Below are 15,475 nucleotides of genomic sequence, written 5' to 3'. Positions count from 1 at the left end.
CTCAGATTACATTGTAAAAACCTGCTCAGCAGATTGCTGCTTGGTAATCTGAGAGCAAAATGATGCAGGGGCTGAGAACCTGATTCCAGCGTAAAATCACATACTAGGCTCTTTCAATAAAACCAGTGTTTTATAAGCAGGAAATAATCACTGCAGGACTAGGAGAAGGTGTCTTGTGCTAGTCAAATGCTGTGCGTAAACCTGCCCCCACCAACGATTATTGCCGATCTGTCAATGTACAGTGTACACAGAAAGATGCCAAGCAGAGGTGTGGGTGGGGTCATTCATGGCCCAGCATTCTGAGCTCTGCTAGATCTGAGAAAACAATGATTGTATCAAAACTGCAGCAAGTGACACATCGCTGGAATCAAGGTCTCAGTCCCTACCTCATGCTGATCTCGAATTACATAGCAAAAACCCGGTGACAGATACCCTTCAAACACCTCCAATTGTGAAAGTGCCATTTCTGAGTGATATCTGTAAAACCTGCGTGACAATTAGTATGATACCGAGCATTTTTCGTTAGTAGTCAGCCAGCTATTCACCACATAGCACGTGCTCAGTTGTCGGATTATACAGTGGTGGTCTCATACCAGAGGCTCTCCTGCAAAATTACAACTCCCAACCTGCACTCACGTGAGTAATCGCATATTGGTTGAAAACTTCTACTGCACAATACACAATAATAATGTCATACCTTTGCTTCTTGTTCTATCCGGAGTTCAAAATCTTTCAGCTGATTTTCCATTAAAATGATCTCTTCTTCCAAACGCTTAAGATATTGGTTCAAGGCTCCCTGGAAGACCAACAAGAAAGGACATTGGCTGAGACAGATGGTTATTGATAAAATTGCTCTAAAAGTATTGGATGAAAAGATATCAGAGCCTCTCAGAAACCCTGAGCTTTCCATCCATCAGATGTAGATTCTGATACGTGGAGATCGTGATACCATGATCGAGGGCTGTGACTTCAGATATGTAGCAGAACTGGAATCGTTGTGGGACCTTGTGTGGATCACGTCGGACCTGCAGGGGTGTTTTAGGGGTTAATACATTGGTGTTTTTTGTATTTTATTCCAAATAAAGGATTTTTTCGGTGTTTGTGTTCATTTACTTTCATTTACAGATTAGTGATGGGGGTGTCTCAGACGCCTGCCATTACAAATCTAGAGCTTAGTGGCAGCTGTGGGCTGTTATTAACTCCTTATTACCACGATTGCCACCTCACCAGAGCAATCGAGAAGAGCCAGCTAAAATGCCAGGATGGTCGCATCTAATGGATGCGACAATCCTGGGTAACTGCAGGCTGCTATTTTTAGGCTGGGTGGCGGCCCAATAATCATGGGCCTCCCCAGTCTGAGAATACCTGCCCCTAGCTGTCGGGCTTTAATTTGGCTGGGTATCAAAATTGGAGGGGGGACTGCACGCCGTTGTTTAAAGATTATTTATTTAAATAATTTAGAAAGAAAAAAAAAAAAGCTGCATGTGATTCCTCGTATTTTGATACACAGCCAAGATACGTGCACGGCTGTGGGCTGCAGCCTGCAGCTGTATGCTTTATCTCTGCTGGGTGTTATAATATAGGGGGACCCTATGCCAAATATTTTATCTATTTATTTTTACACCACAATACTGTACCGCAGACAGTGCCTGTAATTGGCTGCAGTCAGACGCTGTCACACAGGATGGGGGGCGAGTCTGACTGTAACTAATCACAGACGCCAGAACAGACGGTGGGCGGGTAAAGCAGGGTATATGCATGAGCAATAATTAGTGGCCCAGGAAGTGAAGGAGGGGTCGTGGGAGCAGTGTACAGCCGCGCCAGAGCCTTTGTAAATATGAAGCGCTTACTTCATTTTTATTTTTCATTTATTTATTTATTTATTTTTTATTTTATTTTTTTGTGCCGCATCTGGATCAACACTCGGAATCCCGGGTCCGACACCCAGAAACCTTTTGAAACTGCGTGGATCTTGACTTTTACAGTCGGGTCCGCACATCACTAATCAGGATCTCTCCCTCCTCCCAGTACACTTATGAAATAGGAATGGAAGGCTTCCATTGTACCACAGTGCAAACCCTGCCTCACCCTACTGGACGAGTTTCCATTTTTAGGCTTTTATATTTTCCTTTACATTTCCAACATTTTTATTTTTCAGTTTCCATATGAGGAGTTATCTTTTCTGGGATGAAATGTAGATTAAATGACACCATTAATTTTATCACATAATGTAGTGAAAAATGGGAAAAAAATAAAACTAGATGAAATAAAAAAAAAAATTGCCTTTTTGTCTTTGTGCTTTCTTTGTGCGATAAAGATGCTGAGCTGTAATTATTTCTACCATTTATGATTTGTATTATATTTGTATTATATTTTGTTCTCAGATGTAACACGACCAGATTAGACTTTACGTAATCTCTGATACCGATTATTTGGTTTTTTTTTTATTTTTATATTGGGCAAAAAAGGAGTGATCTTATAGGGAACCTGTCCTGTCTCCAAACGCTATTAACCTGCACATGTAGGGTTAAAGGTACTTTACACGCTGCAATCTCGCTAGCGAGCGTACCCGCCCCCATCGGTTGTGCGACACGGGCAAATCGCTGCCCCTGGAGCTCAAACCTCGCTTACCCCCGTCACGTGGAAATACCTGCCCTGCGACGTCGCTCTGGCCGGCGATCCTCCTCCTTTCTAAAGGGGCGGTTTGTGCGGCGTCACAGCGACGTCACACGGCAGCCGTCCAATAGCAGAGGAGAGGCGGAGATGAGGAGATGAGCGGGACATAACATGCCACCCAGCTCCTTCCTTCCTCATTGCCAGTGGAGGCAGGTAAGGAGATGTTCGTTACTCCTGCGGTGTCACAAATAGCGATGTGTGATGCCGCAGGAGCGATGAACAATATCGTACCAGCAGCAGAAACGTCACCCCCGGGGCACTTTCCGTTTTTGTTTTTTGCTCCCCTTCTTCCAAGTGCCGTAACTTTTTTATTTTTCTGTCAATCTTGCCATATGATGGCTTGTTTTTTGCGGGACAAGTTGTACTTTTAAATGAAACCATAAGTTTTACCATATGGTGTACTGGAAAACAGCAAAAAAATTTCAAATGCGAAAAAATTGCAAAAAAAGTGTGATGGCACAATAGTTTTTGGGATGTTTTATTCACGGTGTTCACTATATGGTAAAAGTGATGTGTGGGTATGATGCCTGAGGTCGGTGCGAGTTTGTAGACACCAAACATGTATAGGTTTACTTGTATCTAAGGGGTTAAAAAAAATTCATAAGTTTGTCCAATAAAAGTGGCGCACGTTTTGCGCCATTTTCCGAAACACGTAGCGTTCTTATTTTTTGGGATCTATGGCTCAGTGATGGCTTATTTTTTGTGTCTCGAGCTGTCGTTTCTAATGGTACCATTTTTGCGCAGATGCTACGTTTTGATCGCCTGTTATTGCATTTTGCGTAAAACTTGCGGCGACCAAAAAACGTAATTTTGGCGTTTGGAATTTTTTTGCCACTACGACGTTTACCAATCAGATTAATTGATTTTATATTTTGATAGATCGGGCATTTCTGAACGCGGCGATACCAAATAGGTGTATATTTATTTATTTTTTAACCCTTTAATTTTCAATGGGGTGAAAGGGGGGTGATTTAAACTTTTAGGTTTTTTGTTTTTTTTTTTATTAAAATTTTTTTTTATTTTACTAGTCCCCCTAGGGGGCTATAGCGATCAGCAATCCGATCGCTCTTATCTATCTGCTGATCACAGCTATACAGCTGTAAACAGCAGATTCAGTCACTTTCTGTTTCTCTCTGCACGCGGCCGAGGGAAAACAAAAGTGAAACTTCATAGCTGCAGGCGTCATCACATGACCCGGTGCTACGATGGCAACCACCGATAGTCACGTGATCATGCACGTGAATTCCAGTGGGGGTGGCGGTAAGTAAAAAACATGGCCGCACGCATTTAGATCTTGCTGCCAGACTTTGGCAGCGAGATTTAAGGGGTTAATGGCCGCGGGTGGAAGCGATTCCACCCGCGGCTAGCAGGCACACATGTCAGCTGTTGAAAACAGCTGATATGTGTGCCGACCGCCGCCGCCTGCCCGCGGCAGGGGGCGGGTTTAACGGGACACGCTCCATGACGGATATATCCGTCCATGGTCGTAAAGGGGTTAAGGAAATGAGCGATGTGTCAACGAGCAACGATTTTTCACGTTTTTGTGCTCGTTGATCGTCGCTCCTTGGTGTCACACGCTGCGATGTCTGTAACGGCGCCGGATGTGCGTCACTAACGAGGTGACCCCGACGATATAGCGTTACCGATATCTCAGCGTGTAAAGCACCCTTAAGGCATCCACAGAGGCCATGCCTGCATTTAAAAGGAACCAACCAGCAGGATTTTCATATATAAAGTAAAGCCAGTGCTATACCGGGGCTAGGATGCTGAATGGAAGCATAGCTTTTGTTCACAGATTGGATGTTTTATTTCAGAAATATGTGGAATTAAAGTTCCAGCAATGCACTACTATTTGATTGACAGGTGCAACAGGAAGGGAATATGTGAGTTGGGTCTTGCTATCTATATCCGCCCCTATCTCCCTGCCAGGCCTTCCTCCCCCTGTCGCCGTCATAAATGTTAATTCCGGCGCAGGGAGACAGACAGGGGCGGGAATAGATAGCAAGACTCAACCCACATATTCCTTTCCTGTTGCACCTGTCAATCAAATAGCAGTGCATTGCTGGAACTTTACTTGCACATATTTCTGAAATAAAACATTCAAACTCTGAACAAAAGCTATGTTTACATTCAGCATCCTTGCCCCGGTATTGCACTGTTTTTTCTTTGTATATGAAAATCCTGATGGTTGGTTCTCTTTAAGTACAGTGATTGAGAGCGGCATTTAAGTGGTTAAACAAGTACGATTGGAGCAAACTTCGAACTGCCCTTGTTATATGCAGGTGGTAGCTGTATAAGGCCACATGCACACGTTCAGTATTTGGTGAGTTTTTTAGCTCTGTATTTGCAGTCAAAACAAGGAGTGTAACCCTAAGGGTCAGCGAGCGAGTGCAATGCGATAAAAAAAAAAAAAAATCGTATTCCACTCGGACCAATGTTACTCTATGTGTCAGCACCCATGAGCGATTATTTTCTCAGCCCTAATCGGACCGAGAAAACAATTGCAGCATGCTGCGGGTGGAATGCGATCCTGTTTCACTTGCACCCATTCAAGTCTATGGGGGTGAGAGAAACATTACATTGCACTCGCATTACACCGGTGTAACGTGAGCGCAGTGCAATTGTCGCATCAGCCGTCAATGGAGGAGATAGGGAGAAAAATCCCTCCCTCCCCTCCGCAGCGCCGCCCCCCCCCCCAGCAGCTGTGGTCTGATTGCACAATCGGACCACAATTGCATGACACTTGGCTCCCGCTATGCTGCGAGCGTGTGCTGAGTGTCATGCGAGGACTTGCAGTAATCCCCGTGTGGCCTCAGAGGAAAAGTATAATAAAAACACACACGCACCACTGCTGTATTGATCACCCACTCCTGTTTTTTTCTTACAAATACTGAGGTAAAAAACTCACCACGTACTCAACGTGTGCACGGGGCCTTATTCGTCCAGAACCTGCCTTGTGTGGAGAGAATATCCGAACTGTGACAAGTTAAAAAATATATCATAACCTATTCATGGCTGAGATAGGAAAACGTGGTGGCGGGATTACACGTATAGCCAATCAGGGTGCGCGGAGCTGTTTTGTAACTCTCATTCACTTCTATGGAAGTTACTGAATGGCTGAGATGGGAATTCTCCTGTAATATTGACCCATTGGAGAAACCCTAGTAACAGGGCAGAGCATGGAGGAATTACCTGCAGCGTAACGGGACATTATCCGTCAGGAAGAAAACGTCATAAATGTCAAACATGAGATGAAATTAATTGTAGTGTATTATAAGGATAAATGTGAATGACCTCAACAGGGACAGGAGGGCTGTGATTTATGGGGGCCGTGTCAGGATATGAGGAGGTCACTGACGGCAGACGGACAGGTAATCAATAACACAGTGTGGTGATGTATAGACCCTGTATGGAGCACAATGATTCACACAACTGAAGGAAATTGCATATATTCATTCAATTTATCTACATTTATCTTAAAATTCATCTGATTCTTATAATCACACTAGAATTGTAAGAGAAGACCCAAAAAGGATAAGAGAATGAGAATCACCTATAGCACGCGGGTTCATATGGGCTTTACTTATAGTGTAGGTCGCCCCCTTGTGGTCATCAGTAAAAATGCACTTGCAGTTTAGAAAAGTCTGGGATGGCACAGGTATTTCCAGCGTAGTATTTAGGGTACTTTACACGCTGTGATATCGGTATCGATATCGCTAGCGAGCGTACCCGCCCCTGTCGGTTGTGCGTCACAGGCAAATCACTGCCCGTGATGAACAACATCGCTAACACCCATCACACAGACTTACCTTCCCTGCGACTTCGCTCTGGCCGGCGATCCACCTCCTTTCTGAGGGCGTAGTTTGTGCGGCGTCACACGGCAGCCGTCCAATAGCAGAGGAGGGGCGGAGAGGAGTGGCCGAAATATGCCGCCCACCTCCTTGCTTCATTGCCGGTGGACGCAGGTAAGGAGATGTTTGTCATTCCTGCGGTGTTACACACAGCGATGTGTGCTGCCGCAGGAACGACGAACAACATCGTACCTGCAGCAGCAACGATATTAAGGAAATGAAGGATGTGTCAACGAGCAACAATTTTTCACGTTTTTTGGCGCTCATTGATCGTTGCTCCTTGGTGTCAGACGCTGCAATGTCACTACCGGCGCTGGATGTGCGTCACTAACGACGTGACCCCGATGATATATCGTTAGCGATGTCGCAGCGTGTAAATCACCCTTTTGTGTCTCTGTTCTACAGACATGGTGGATGTGGCACACATTTCACAATGCAAACAATTAGACCTCGTGTACTTGTTGAGCAGTTGGAGAGATTTTTACCTCAGAGTTTTAAACCAAAACCAGGAGTGGGAAAAATAAATGCAGAAGTGGTGCCCATGTTCCTATTATTCTTTTATCCTGATTGTTCCATTCCTGCTTTTTCTTACAAATACTGAGGTAAAAAAACCTCACCAAATATTGAACGTGTGCACGTGGCCTAAAAGGTAATCTGTCAGGTGCTTTTGTAGTACAATACTAATGTTATCTTTAAATAGGTCTAAGGCTATGTGTCCACGCTGCGGAAAATGCGCGGATTTTGCCGCGGATTTCTCGCGGAAAAGCCGCGGATTTCCCAAAAATCTGCAGCTCAGGCACTTCCCAGCCATTTCTATGGCATTTTGGAAATGCTGTGCCCATGCTGCGGATTTTTCCGCAGCGGATTTCGTGCGGATTTTGATCCGGAAAAATCTGCAACATGTAAATTATTGTTGTGGATTTTCATCCGGATTTTGGCTTTAAAATTGGGAAAAAAAAAAAAAATCCGCAACAAAATCCACATCAAATCCGCGGAAATTCCGCACCTTTGAAAAGGTGCGGATTTTGCGGGAAAGCTGTGGATTTTGATGCAGAAAAATCCACAGCTACATTCTCTCGTGGACGCATAGCCTAAAGGAGACCTTTCAGGATCAGTAAGTTTTATCGCTCTACCTTATCTTGTTATCCTACTGTAAGCTCCATAGAATTCAGTGTATCCTGACTGCTAGTCAAGTGTATGTAATATATCAGTGCATCTCAATAAATTAGAATATCCTCAGAAACATAATTTATTTCAGCAATTCAATACAAAAAGGAAACGCATATATTATATAGAGTCATTACACACAGAGGCATCTAGTTCACGTGTTTATTTCTGTTAATTTTGATGATTATGGCTTACAACCAATGAAAACCCAACAGTCATTATCTCAGAAAATTAGAATATTATATAAGACCAACTGAAAAAATTATTTTAAACTCAGAAATGTTGGCGCCTACCGAAAAATCTGTACAGTAAATGCCTCAATACTTGGTCGGGGCTCCTTTTGCATGAATTACTGCATCAATGCGGTGTGGCATGGAGGCGATCAGCCTGTAGCACTGCTGGGGTGTTATGGAAGCCCAGGTTGCTTTGATAGCAGCCTTCAGCTCATCTGCATTGTTGGGTCTGGTGTCTCATCTTCCTCTTGACATTTGAGTTTGCTGGCCAATCAAGCACAGTGATACTGTGGTTAGTAAACCAGGTATTGGTACTTTTGGCAGTGCGGACAGGAGCCAAATATTGCTGGAAAATGAAATTTCCATCTCTAAAAAGCCTATCAGCAGAGGGAAGCAGGAAGTGCTCTAAAATTTCCTGGTAGACGGTTGCGCTGATTTGGTCTTGATAAAACCCAGTGGAGCTACACCAGCAGATGACATGGCTCCCCAAACCATCACTGATTGTGGAAACTTCACACTAGACCTCAGCAGCTTGGATTGTGGCCTCTCCTCTCTTCCTCCAGACTCTGGGACCGCGATTTTCAAATGAAATGCAAAATTTACTTTCATCTGAAAACAACTCCTTGGACCAGTGAGCAACAGTCCAGTTCTTTTTCTCCTTGGCCCTGGTAAGAAGCTTCTGGCGTTGTCTATTGGTCATGAGTGGCTTCACACAAGTAATGTGACAGTTGTAGCCCATGTTCTGGATACGTCTGTGTGTGGTGGCTCTTAAAGCACTGACTCCTGCAGCAGTCCACTCCTTGTGAATCTCCCCCAAATTTTTGAATAGCCTTTTCTTAACAATCCTATCAAGGCTGTGGTTATCCCGGTTGCTTGTGCACCTTTTTCTACTGCACTTTTTCCTTCCACTCAACTTTCTATAATATGTTTGGGTACAGATAGTGAACATTCAGCTTCTTTAGCAATGACTTTTTGTGGCTTACCCTCTTTGTGGAGTGTATCAATGACTGCCTTCTGCACATCTGTCATGTCAGCAGTCTTCCCCATGATTGTGTAGCCTACTGGGCCAGACTAAGGGACCATTTTAAACGTTAGGAAGCCTTTGTAGGTGTTTTATTGTAATTAATCTAATTTTCTGAGATAATGATGACTTTTGGGTTTTCATTGGCTGTAAGCCCTAATCATCAATATTAACAGAAATAAACACGTGAAATAGATCCCTCTGTGTGTAATGACTATACTCCCCTCAGAGACGTTATATCACATATCAGGGGTCATGGTCTGCTCCTGGTGTCTAGTAGCAGCCAGACCCCGTCTTTAATAAAATGGCACAGGAGGTGGCGCATGCACAGATCGAGATCTCAGCTCAATGACGCCTTCATAAATCCATGATCTCAATGTCATGAACTGCTTCCAGCAGTGGAATCAGAGTGTGCATGCGCCGTCCACACCAATGATGGTGGCAGCGCTGCAAAATTGCAAAACTGTATCAGCCTTTGGCTGGATTATCCCAGCCAGGTATGTTTCACTGGGGTGTTTCAAAGAAAAATATACTTTAAAAGCCGCCGGGAACTGAGCCGTGCTGTCAACTAATCGTATATGTGGGTCCTCGACAACTTCTTCCTCTTAAACAACAAAACTAAAAATGGCTTTTTACAATTTTTGCATCACAAAATAAAATGATATATATTGCAAAAAAAAAATTGTATGAACTCTAAAACCGCACTAAAAAAATAACACAATTTGTTACGCCTCATATAGCCACATCAGTAAAAAAAAAAAAAAAAAGTTATGGCTGCTTAAAGGGAACCTGTCAGCAGGTTTTTTGGTATTTAATTTGAGAGCAGCATGAAGGAGCACATAGAGCCTGATTCCAGGGATTTGCCACTTATTAGGCTGCTTTCTGTGGTTTTAATAAAATCAATGTTTTATCACCAGGAGGTTATCACTATAGGTCTAAGCCAGTGAGACTAATGTGTATAACCCCACCTCCAATTGGCAGTTTGGTGACAATGCACAGTGTGCATAGGAAGCTGCCAATCAGTGGTGTGGGCTGAGTTATACAGAGCTCAGCATTCTGAGCACTACTACATCAACAGCAGAGAAAACAGGGATTCTATCAAAACTGCAGTAAGCTGTACGGTAAATGATACATTGCTAAAATCAGGGTCTCTTCTCTTAAATCATGCTACTCTCATATTACATAGCAAAAACCTGCTGACAGATTCCCTTTAAAAATAGAGAGATAAAAACAAAACAAACCTGGATGGTCACTTATGCCCTTACAGGCCTGGTCATTAAGGGGTTAACAAAAATAATAATATTAAACAATAAGCCGACAATTGATTAAAGGGGTATTCCAATCTCTGACATACATTGCATATCCAGTGGCGGATATTTTCAGAACTCCCATACAGGGGAATAGAGTCTCATGTGTGGCCATCTCTCCAATAACAGACCCATTCTTGAGATGGCTGCGGGTCCCAAGGGTAGGACTTACATCTATCTGTCCTTTATCCTGTGGATATGCCATAGTGCCTGAAAAGTGAACACCCAATTAAGAGCACAATGCTTTTGTATAAGACAAGGCTGCGTATAGAGGACAGAGGTGCGGTATTCTAATACAGAACTTACCACTTGCATCTGATCATAGGAACGAATGGAGGATAGCCGATCTAAGGACGCAGAATATACGTATTATTACCTACAAAATACTATATAATAAATGACAAAGTACAGTAGATGTTAAATATCGGTCTTTAAACACCAAAACGATCTCCAGTATTTTTGGGTAATACACAAATAACTATTCTAGAATCAGAGATTGGAGTAATGGGGTACAGAGGAGCGAGCCAGTCTCCGTTATCAGGATGTATTACTCCAGCCTCATTACTACAAGAAAGAAATAAAAAATATATATACTACAGTGGAACCTTAGTTTATGAGTAACTTGGTGTGCGAGTATTTCGCTATACAAGCAAGCTTTGCTGTACAAGAAAATACTCACCGCACACACTTCCGGTTCTGTACTTTCACCGCGCTCTGACCCGCTCTTGCAGTCCGCACAAACACGCACATATTATGCTCATCTTACCCTTTGTTCCCTCGCCGGCCTCCTGGTTCTTGTAGTCCGCAGGTATGGTATGTGTATCCGGTAACCATTGCGACGATGGAGGAACTTCCGCTGTCAGCGCTTCTCAAAGGCAGTGCGCTGACCAATCAGAGGCAAGCGGCTCATGCCTTTGACGTCAGTGCGCTGGCCAATCAGAGGCAAGCGGCTCCTGCTCATGACGTCTTCTGCTAACGCGCTGACTGGGGAAGCTCCGGCATTGGCCGCGATGTTTACTGGATACACATACCTGCGGACTACAAGAACCGGGAGGCCGGCGATGGAACGGAGGGTAAGGTGAGCATAATATGTGTGTTTTTGTGTGTGTTTGTGCGTATGTGGAATGGCACAATAGGGGACCAGGATGGGACATTGCACAAGTTGTGGAACGAATTGTCTGAGCTTGTATTATTTCCTATGGGAAATCTTGCTTTGCTAGACGAGTAACTTGGTTTACAAGCACAGTCCTAGAACGGATTGTTCTCGTTAACCAAGGTTCCACTGTATATGTCTCAAGTAACTAAACCCCTAAACTAAAGACTGATTAAATAGTGATTTTTATTATTTTGATTTAATACATACAGGGTGCACTAATCAAATGATTGATTGCTCTCAGTGAGAGAAACAAAAATAAAATGTTGTAGTTCTGATACCTTTTAATGGCTAACTAAAATAAAAATAAAATATGATGTTATAAAGCAAGCTAAATATTTTATATTTTATAAATTTTTATTTTATATATATATTTTATTTTTATCTTAGTTAGCCATTAAAAGGTATCAGAACTACAAAATTTTATTTTTCTCTCACTGAGAGCAATCAATCATTTTTCAACTGGCTAAGGCCCGTTTCACACGTCAGTGAAAAACACAGACGTTTTTCACTAGCGTGTAAAACACGCACATGTCCCTGCGTGTGCCGTGAATCACGGCACACGTGGGTTGTCTAAGTGCAATCCGGGCTCCGTTCTCCGTGGCCCGTGATTGCACTTAGAAATCAACTCACCTGTGCGCGCTCCCGCTGTCCTTGGTGCTGATCGCTCCCGCGGTGCAGCATCCGGCCGGCGCTGACCCCTGCAGCAGCTGCTTCCGGGTCGGCTGTGTCGTGCGTCATTAATATGCGCGACAGTAATCAGCCGGCTTAGAAGCAGCAAGCTGCACGGGCTGCAGAGAGCGCGGCTGAAGCCGGGTGAGTAAAAATGTTTATTATTTTAAATGCACGTTTTTTTCTGGCACGTGTTTCACGGACCACACCACTGCGTGGTCCGTGGGACATCAGTGATGCCAGAAAAAAATGGACATGTCTCCGTGCGGCAATCACGCACACGCGGGTACGCCGCACGGAGACACGTGCAGTGACAAATCACTGATTTGTGAGCAGACCCATTCATTATAATGGGTCTCCGTATGTCAGTGATTCTGGTACGTTTAAAAAAAAAGCACAAACGTCCCAGAATCACTGACGTGTGAAAGGGGCCTTACACGGTACCAAAACCTTTTTCTTTTAACTAATCAAATTAAGAACACATAGTGCAGTTATATACAGAGTCTCCAATAGGTACATTTGTCCTAATAGATAGTATTTTTTTTACCCTAAAAGGTGTCTCTGGGTTAATCTTATAGAATGAAAAGCTTCTTAGCAGCACATGGAGTGAATCTCAGGAGTAATAGGAGATATCAATACTGCGTTAGCAGTTAAAAGTCATTTGCTTCCCCAACATGTTTCACCATAATGGCTTCATCAGGGGATGAGGCTCAACAAAGAAAGGATTCTGACACTAAAGTAACAGGCAGAACACTTTTTTTGTTTTTATTTTACATTTAAGTATTACATCGTTACTAAGGAAGTTGCGAGGAATCCTTTATAGGCAATGCCTGCGCTCATCACCATGGGAGAGAGCTAATAAGAACAATCTTATTATCCCCAGAGCTACATGGCGACATCTGCTATGCAAAAGCAATTCTCTGACAAGTCACCGACCAAAAAGAGGTGTTCAACTTGTCTGTGACTTGCCATCACGTGACTATTATACAGCTCAGATATTTTTGTAAATAAAAAAGCCTGCAGATGTCGCGTGTGATTTGCATTGAAGTCTATGGCAAGTGTGTCGCATATAACGAGCGACAAAAATTGCAACACATTTGGAAACATTTGTGACTGCGTTGCAGGTCGCAATGTAACAGCATAGGAAATCATTACATCCAATGTTGCAATGTGTTGCTGTGATTTCTGTGTCGTCGCCATGTGGACCCAAAAAGGACTACCGGTAATCACCAGGCCAAAAGTGGTCAGTTTTTGTTCTTATTTTCTGCTCACTTCTGCCAAGTATTGGGGCTTTGATTGGTTTTATATCTGTCACGTGGCCCCTGGGATATGGGCCTTTCTATTTAGCGCTCATGTGTGTGGTCTCTACTAAGGGCGTGGTGCTCACAGGGTAATTATGCAAAGTAACCTAAAAACACCCCCCAGAGAATCCTGTGAGACACAACTGCTTGTTAAATGCAATAAAAAATTAGTAATAAACAAAAAGGTTCATATTTCAGAAAAAGTATTGTCTTTTGTGCACTGCTCTTTTAAAAAGAAAGCCAGGAAGATTAATATTTTTCCTATGAAACATCAAGGCTGTAGATTCTCTCATCTGAGAGAATCGGGCCGGTTATGCTAATGACATATGGATCAAACTCTGATCAGAGTTTCATCCAAGTGTTAGCTTAGTGTGATCTGATTCTCTTGGACGAGACAATCGGAGCACACTATTGTGACGCCCTGGCCTATCAGATCATCCCAGGGTATTGTGCAATCTGCCCTCCCGCACAGTATCCACCCTCCTTGGTTACGGATCCCGGTCCTCTGGTGTTGTTCACAGCTAGTCTAATTAAAATCCTAGGAACACTTCCCACTTGAACCTACCAGACACACCATTTGGGGGGCCTGAAGGGAATAGGGCCGTCCACATGGGGGGTTGGTGAGGAGAAAGTGAGGACAGTGACAGTTGAGAGTTGAGAGTCGAGAGTGAAGGAGGTGAAGTGGTTCTCGTGAGGAGAGGCCACGGAGGAGGGCTCCTGTGTACTAGGTGGCAGACGTTGGCCTGAGCCTGGTAGGAGCTGGAACCCGGTCGCAGAGGACAACGTCAAGAGGCATGGACTGCCGAGGACGGCGGCCTTGTGCTATCACAGGGCAGCGGCCAGGGCACGACGGGGTACGTGGACCCCAGGCCGGAAAGTAGCTTTACGCGTTCCGGTAATTTACGCAATGGGGGTGAAGACTTCAAGTGTCATCCCCAACCCGCTCCAAAATCGGGGTACTAGCGCACCGATGGGATAGGACTTTCCCACTACAGTCCAAAGAAATTCTACGCGTGAACCCTGAGAGAAAGCTCACTCCGTTAGCCATACGGGTGAGCGGGACCCAGAGAGTTTCATACCAACGGGTCCAATCGAGACTAAGGTGCCAGGGATAGGACCACAGACTAACAACAACACCAGAGGCACGGATCCAGGCGTGCTCCCCGTAGACTACGGTGGTGCTCAGAACTTTGGTTTACAAGCTGTCGGTGTGGTTATTCTGGGACTGAGTGAGTACATTGGAAACCCACTGCACTTATCCCCTAACAGCACCCAAACACCATCCATCACCAACGAGCCCCGGGACACAAACCCTCTACCCACGGAGGGGTTAAACATCAGGCTGCCGAACCATCGTCACCGGGCTCCCCAACGGCAGCGGTGGTCCCTCATATTACCACGCACCGTGGGTGGCGTCATGAACTTTCCAAAATCCCCCTGTACATATCCATCCCCTCCCTTCTTTCAATCGAGTTGCCGCACGACCCCCAGGTCCGGAGACCCCTCGAGCCCCCGCGGATCCGGATCCGAGCGGCGGCAGCAGCCCGGCTGCTTGACCGGGGGCGGTACACTATGAGAAGATGAAGAGCAAAATTTCTCCATCTTCTCCATTCTATGAGTCCATGGAAATCGGACTGCTTTCGGATGTCACCTGAGTGCAGTCAGATGACTTCCATGCTCACAGATTGAATGAGTGCGCGTAGTACAATTTGCGCTCCTCCCACTTGCAGCACGTTGTGCTTTTTTTCTCATGCCGAAATGGCATGAGAAAAAAATCTGCTGATTTGCACTATAGTATAACATTGGTCCGAGTGCTATCCGATAACACTCAGCCGTGTTATGCTCTGGTGTGAGCGACCCCTTATAGTCCCCAACAGTCTGTGGTTCACAGCTATTTCTTATAAGTATCGGTCTTCGGCAATTTCCCTGTACAAGAGTTGCATTTCATTGTTCCTGCTGGATTTTGGTGGGATGTCACCCTACATCAATGGCGTCAAACTCATTTTCACCAAGGGCCACATCAGCATTAAGATTACCTTCAAAGGGCCGCTTGTAATTGTAAGGGCTCATAAGATAAGAGCATGAACTCCAATG

At 44.4% G+C, this 15,475-nt stretch overlaps 1 protein-coding gene across 2 annotated transcripts in view; it reads right to left on the bottom strand.

The window, feature by feature from the left end:
* CCDC169 (coiled-coil domain containing 169) overlaps window positions 1-15,475 on the bottom strand; it is a 93,380-nt gene that overhangs the window by 59,554 nt on the left and 18,351 nt on the right. For both annotated transcript variants that reach the window (XM_075334604.1, XM_075334605.1), the window contains exons 4-5: window positions 10,562-10,602; window positions 698-796 (exon numbers count right to left, since the gene is read on the bottom strand). In XM_075334604.1, coding sequence (XP_075190719.1) covers window positions 698-796; window positions 10,562-10,602 — 140 coding nt within the window. The remainder of the gene's footprint in view (window positions 1-697; window positions 797-10,561; window positions 10,603-15,475) is intronic.

This window comes from Anomaloglossus baeobatrachus, chromosome 2 (genome assembly GCF_048569485.1).
Source record: "Anomaloglossus baeobatrachus isolate aAnoBae1 chromosome 2, aAnoBae1.hap1, whole genome shotgun sequence".
Classification (NCBI taxonomy): Eukaryota; Metazoa; Chordata; class Amphibia; order Anura; family Aromobatidae; genus Anomaloglossus; species Anomaloglossus baeobatrachus.
This window is presented reverse-complemented; position numbering and strand designations above follow the sequence as displayed.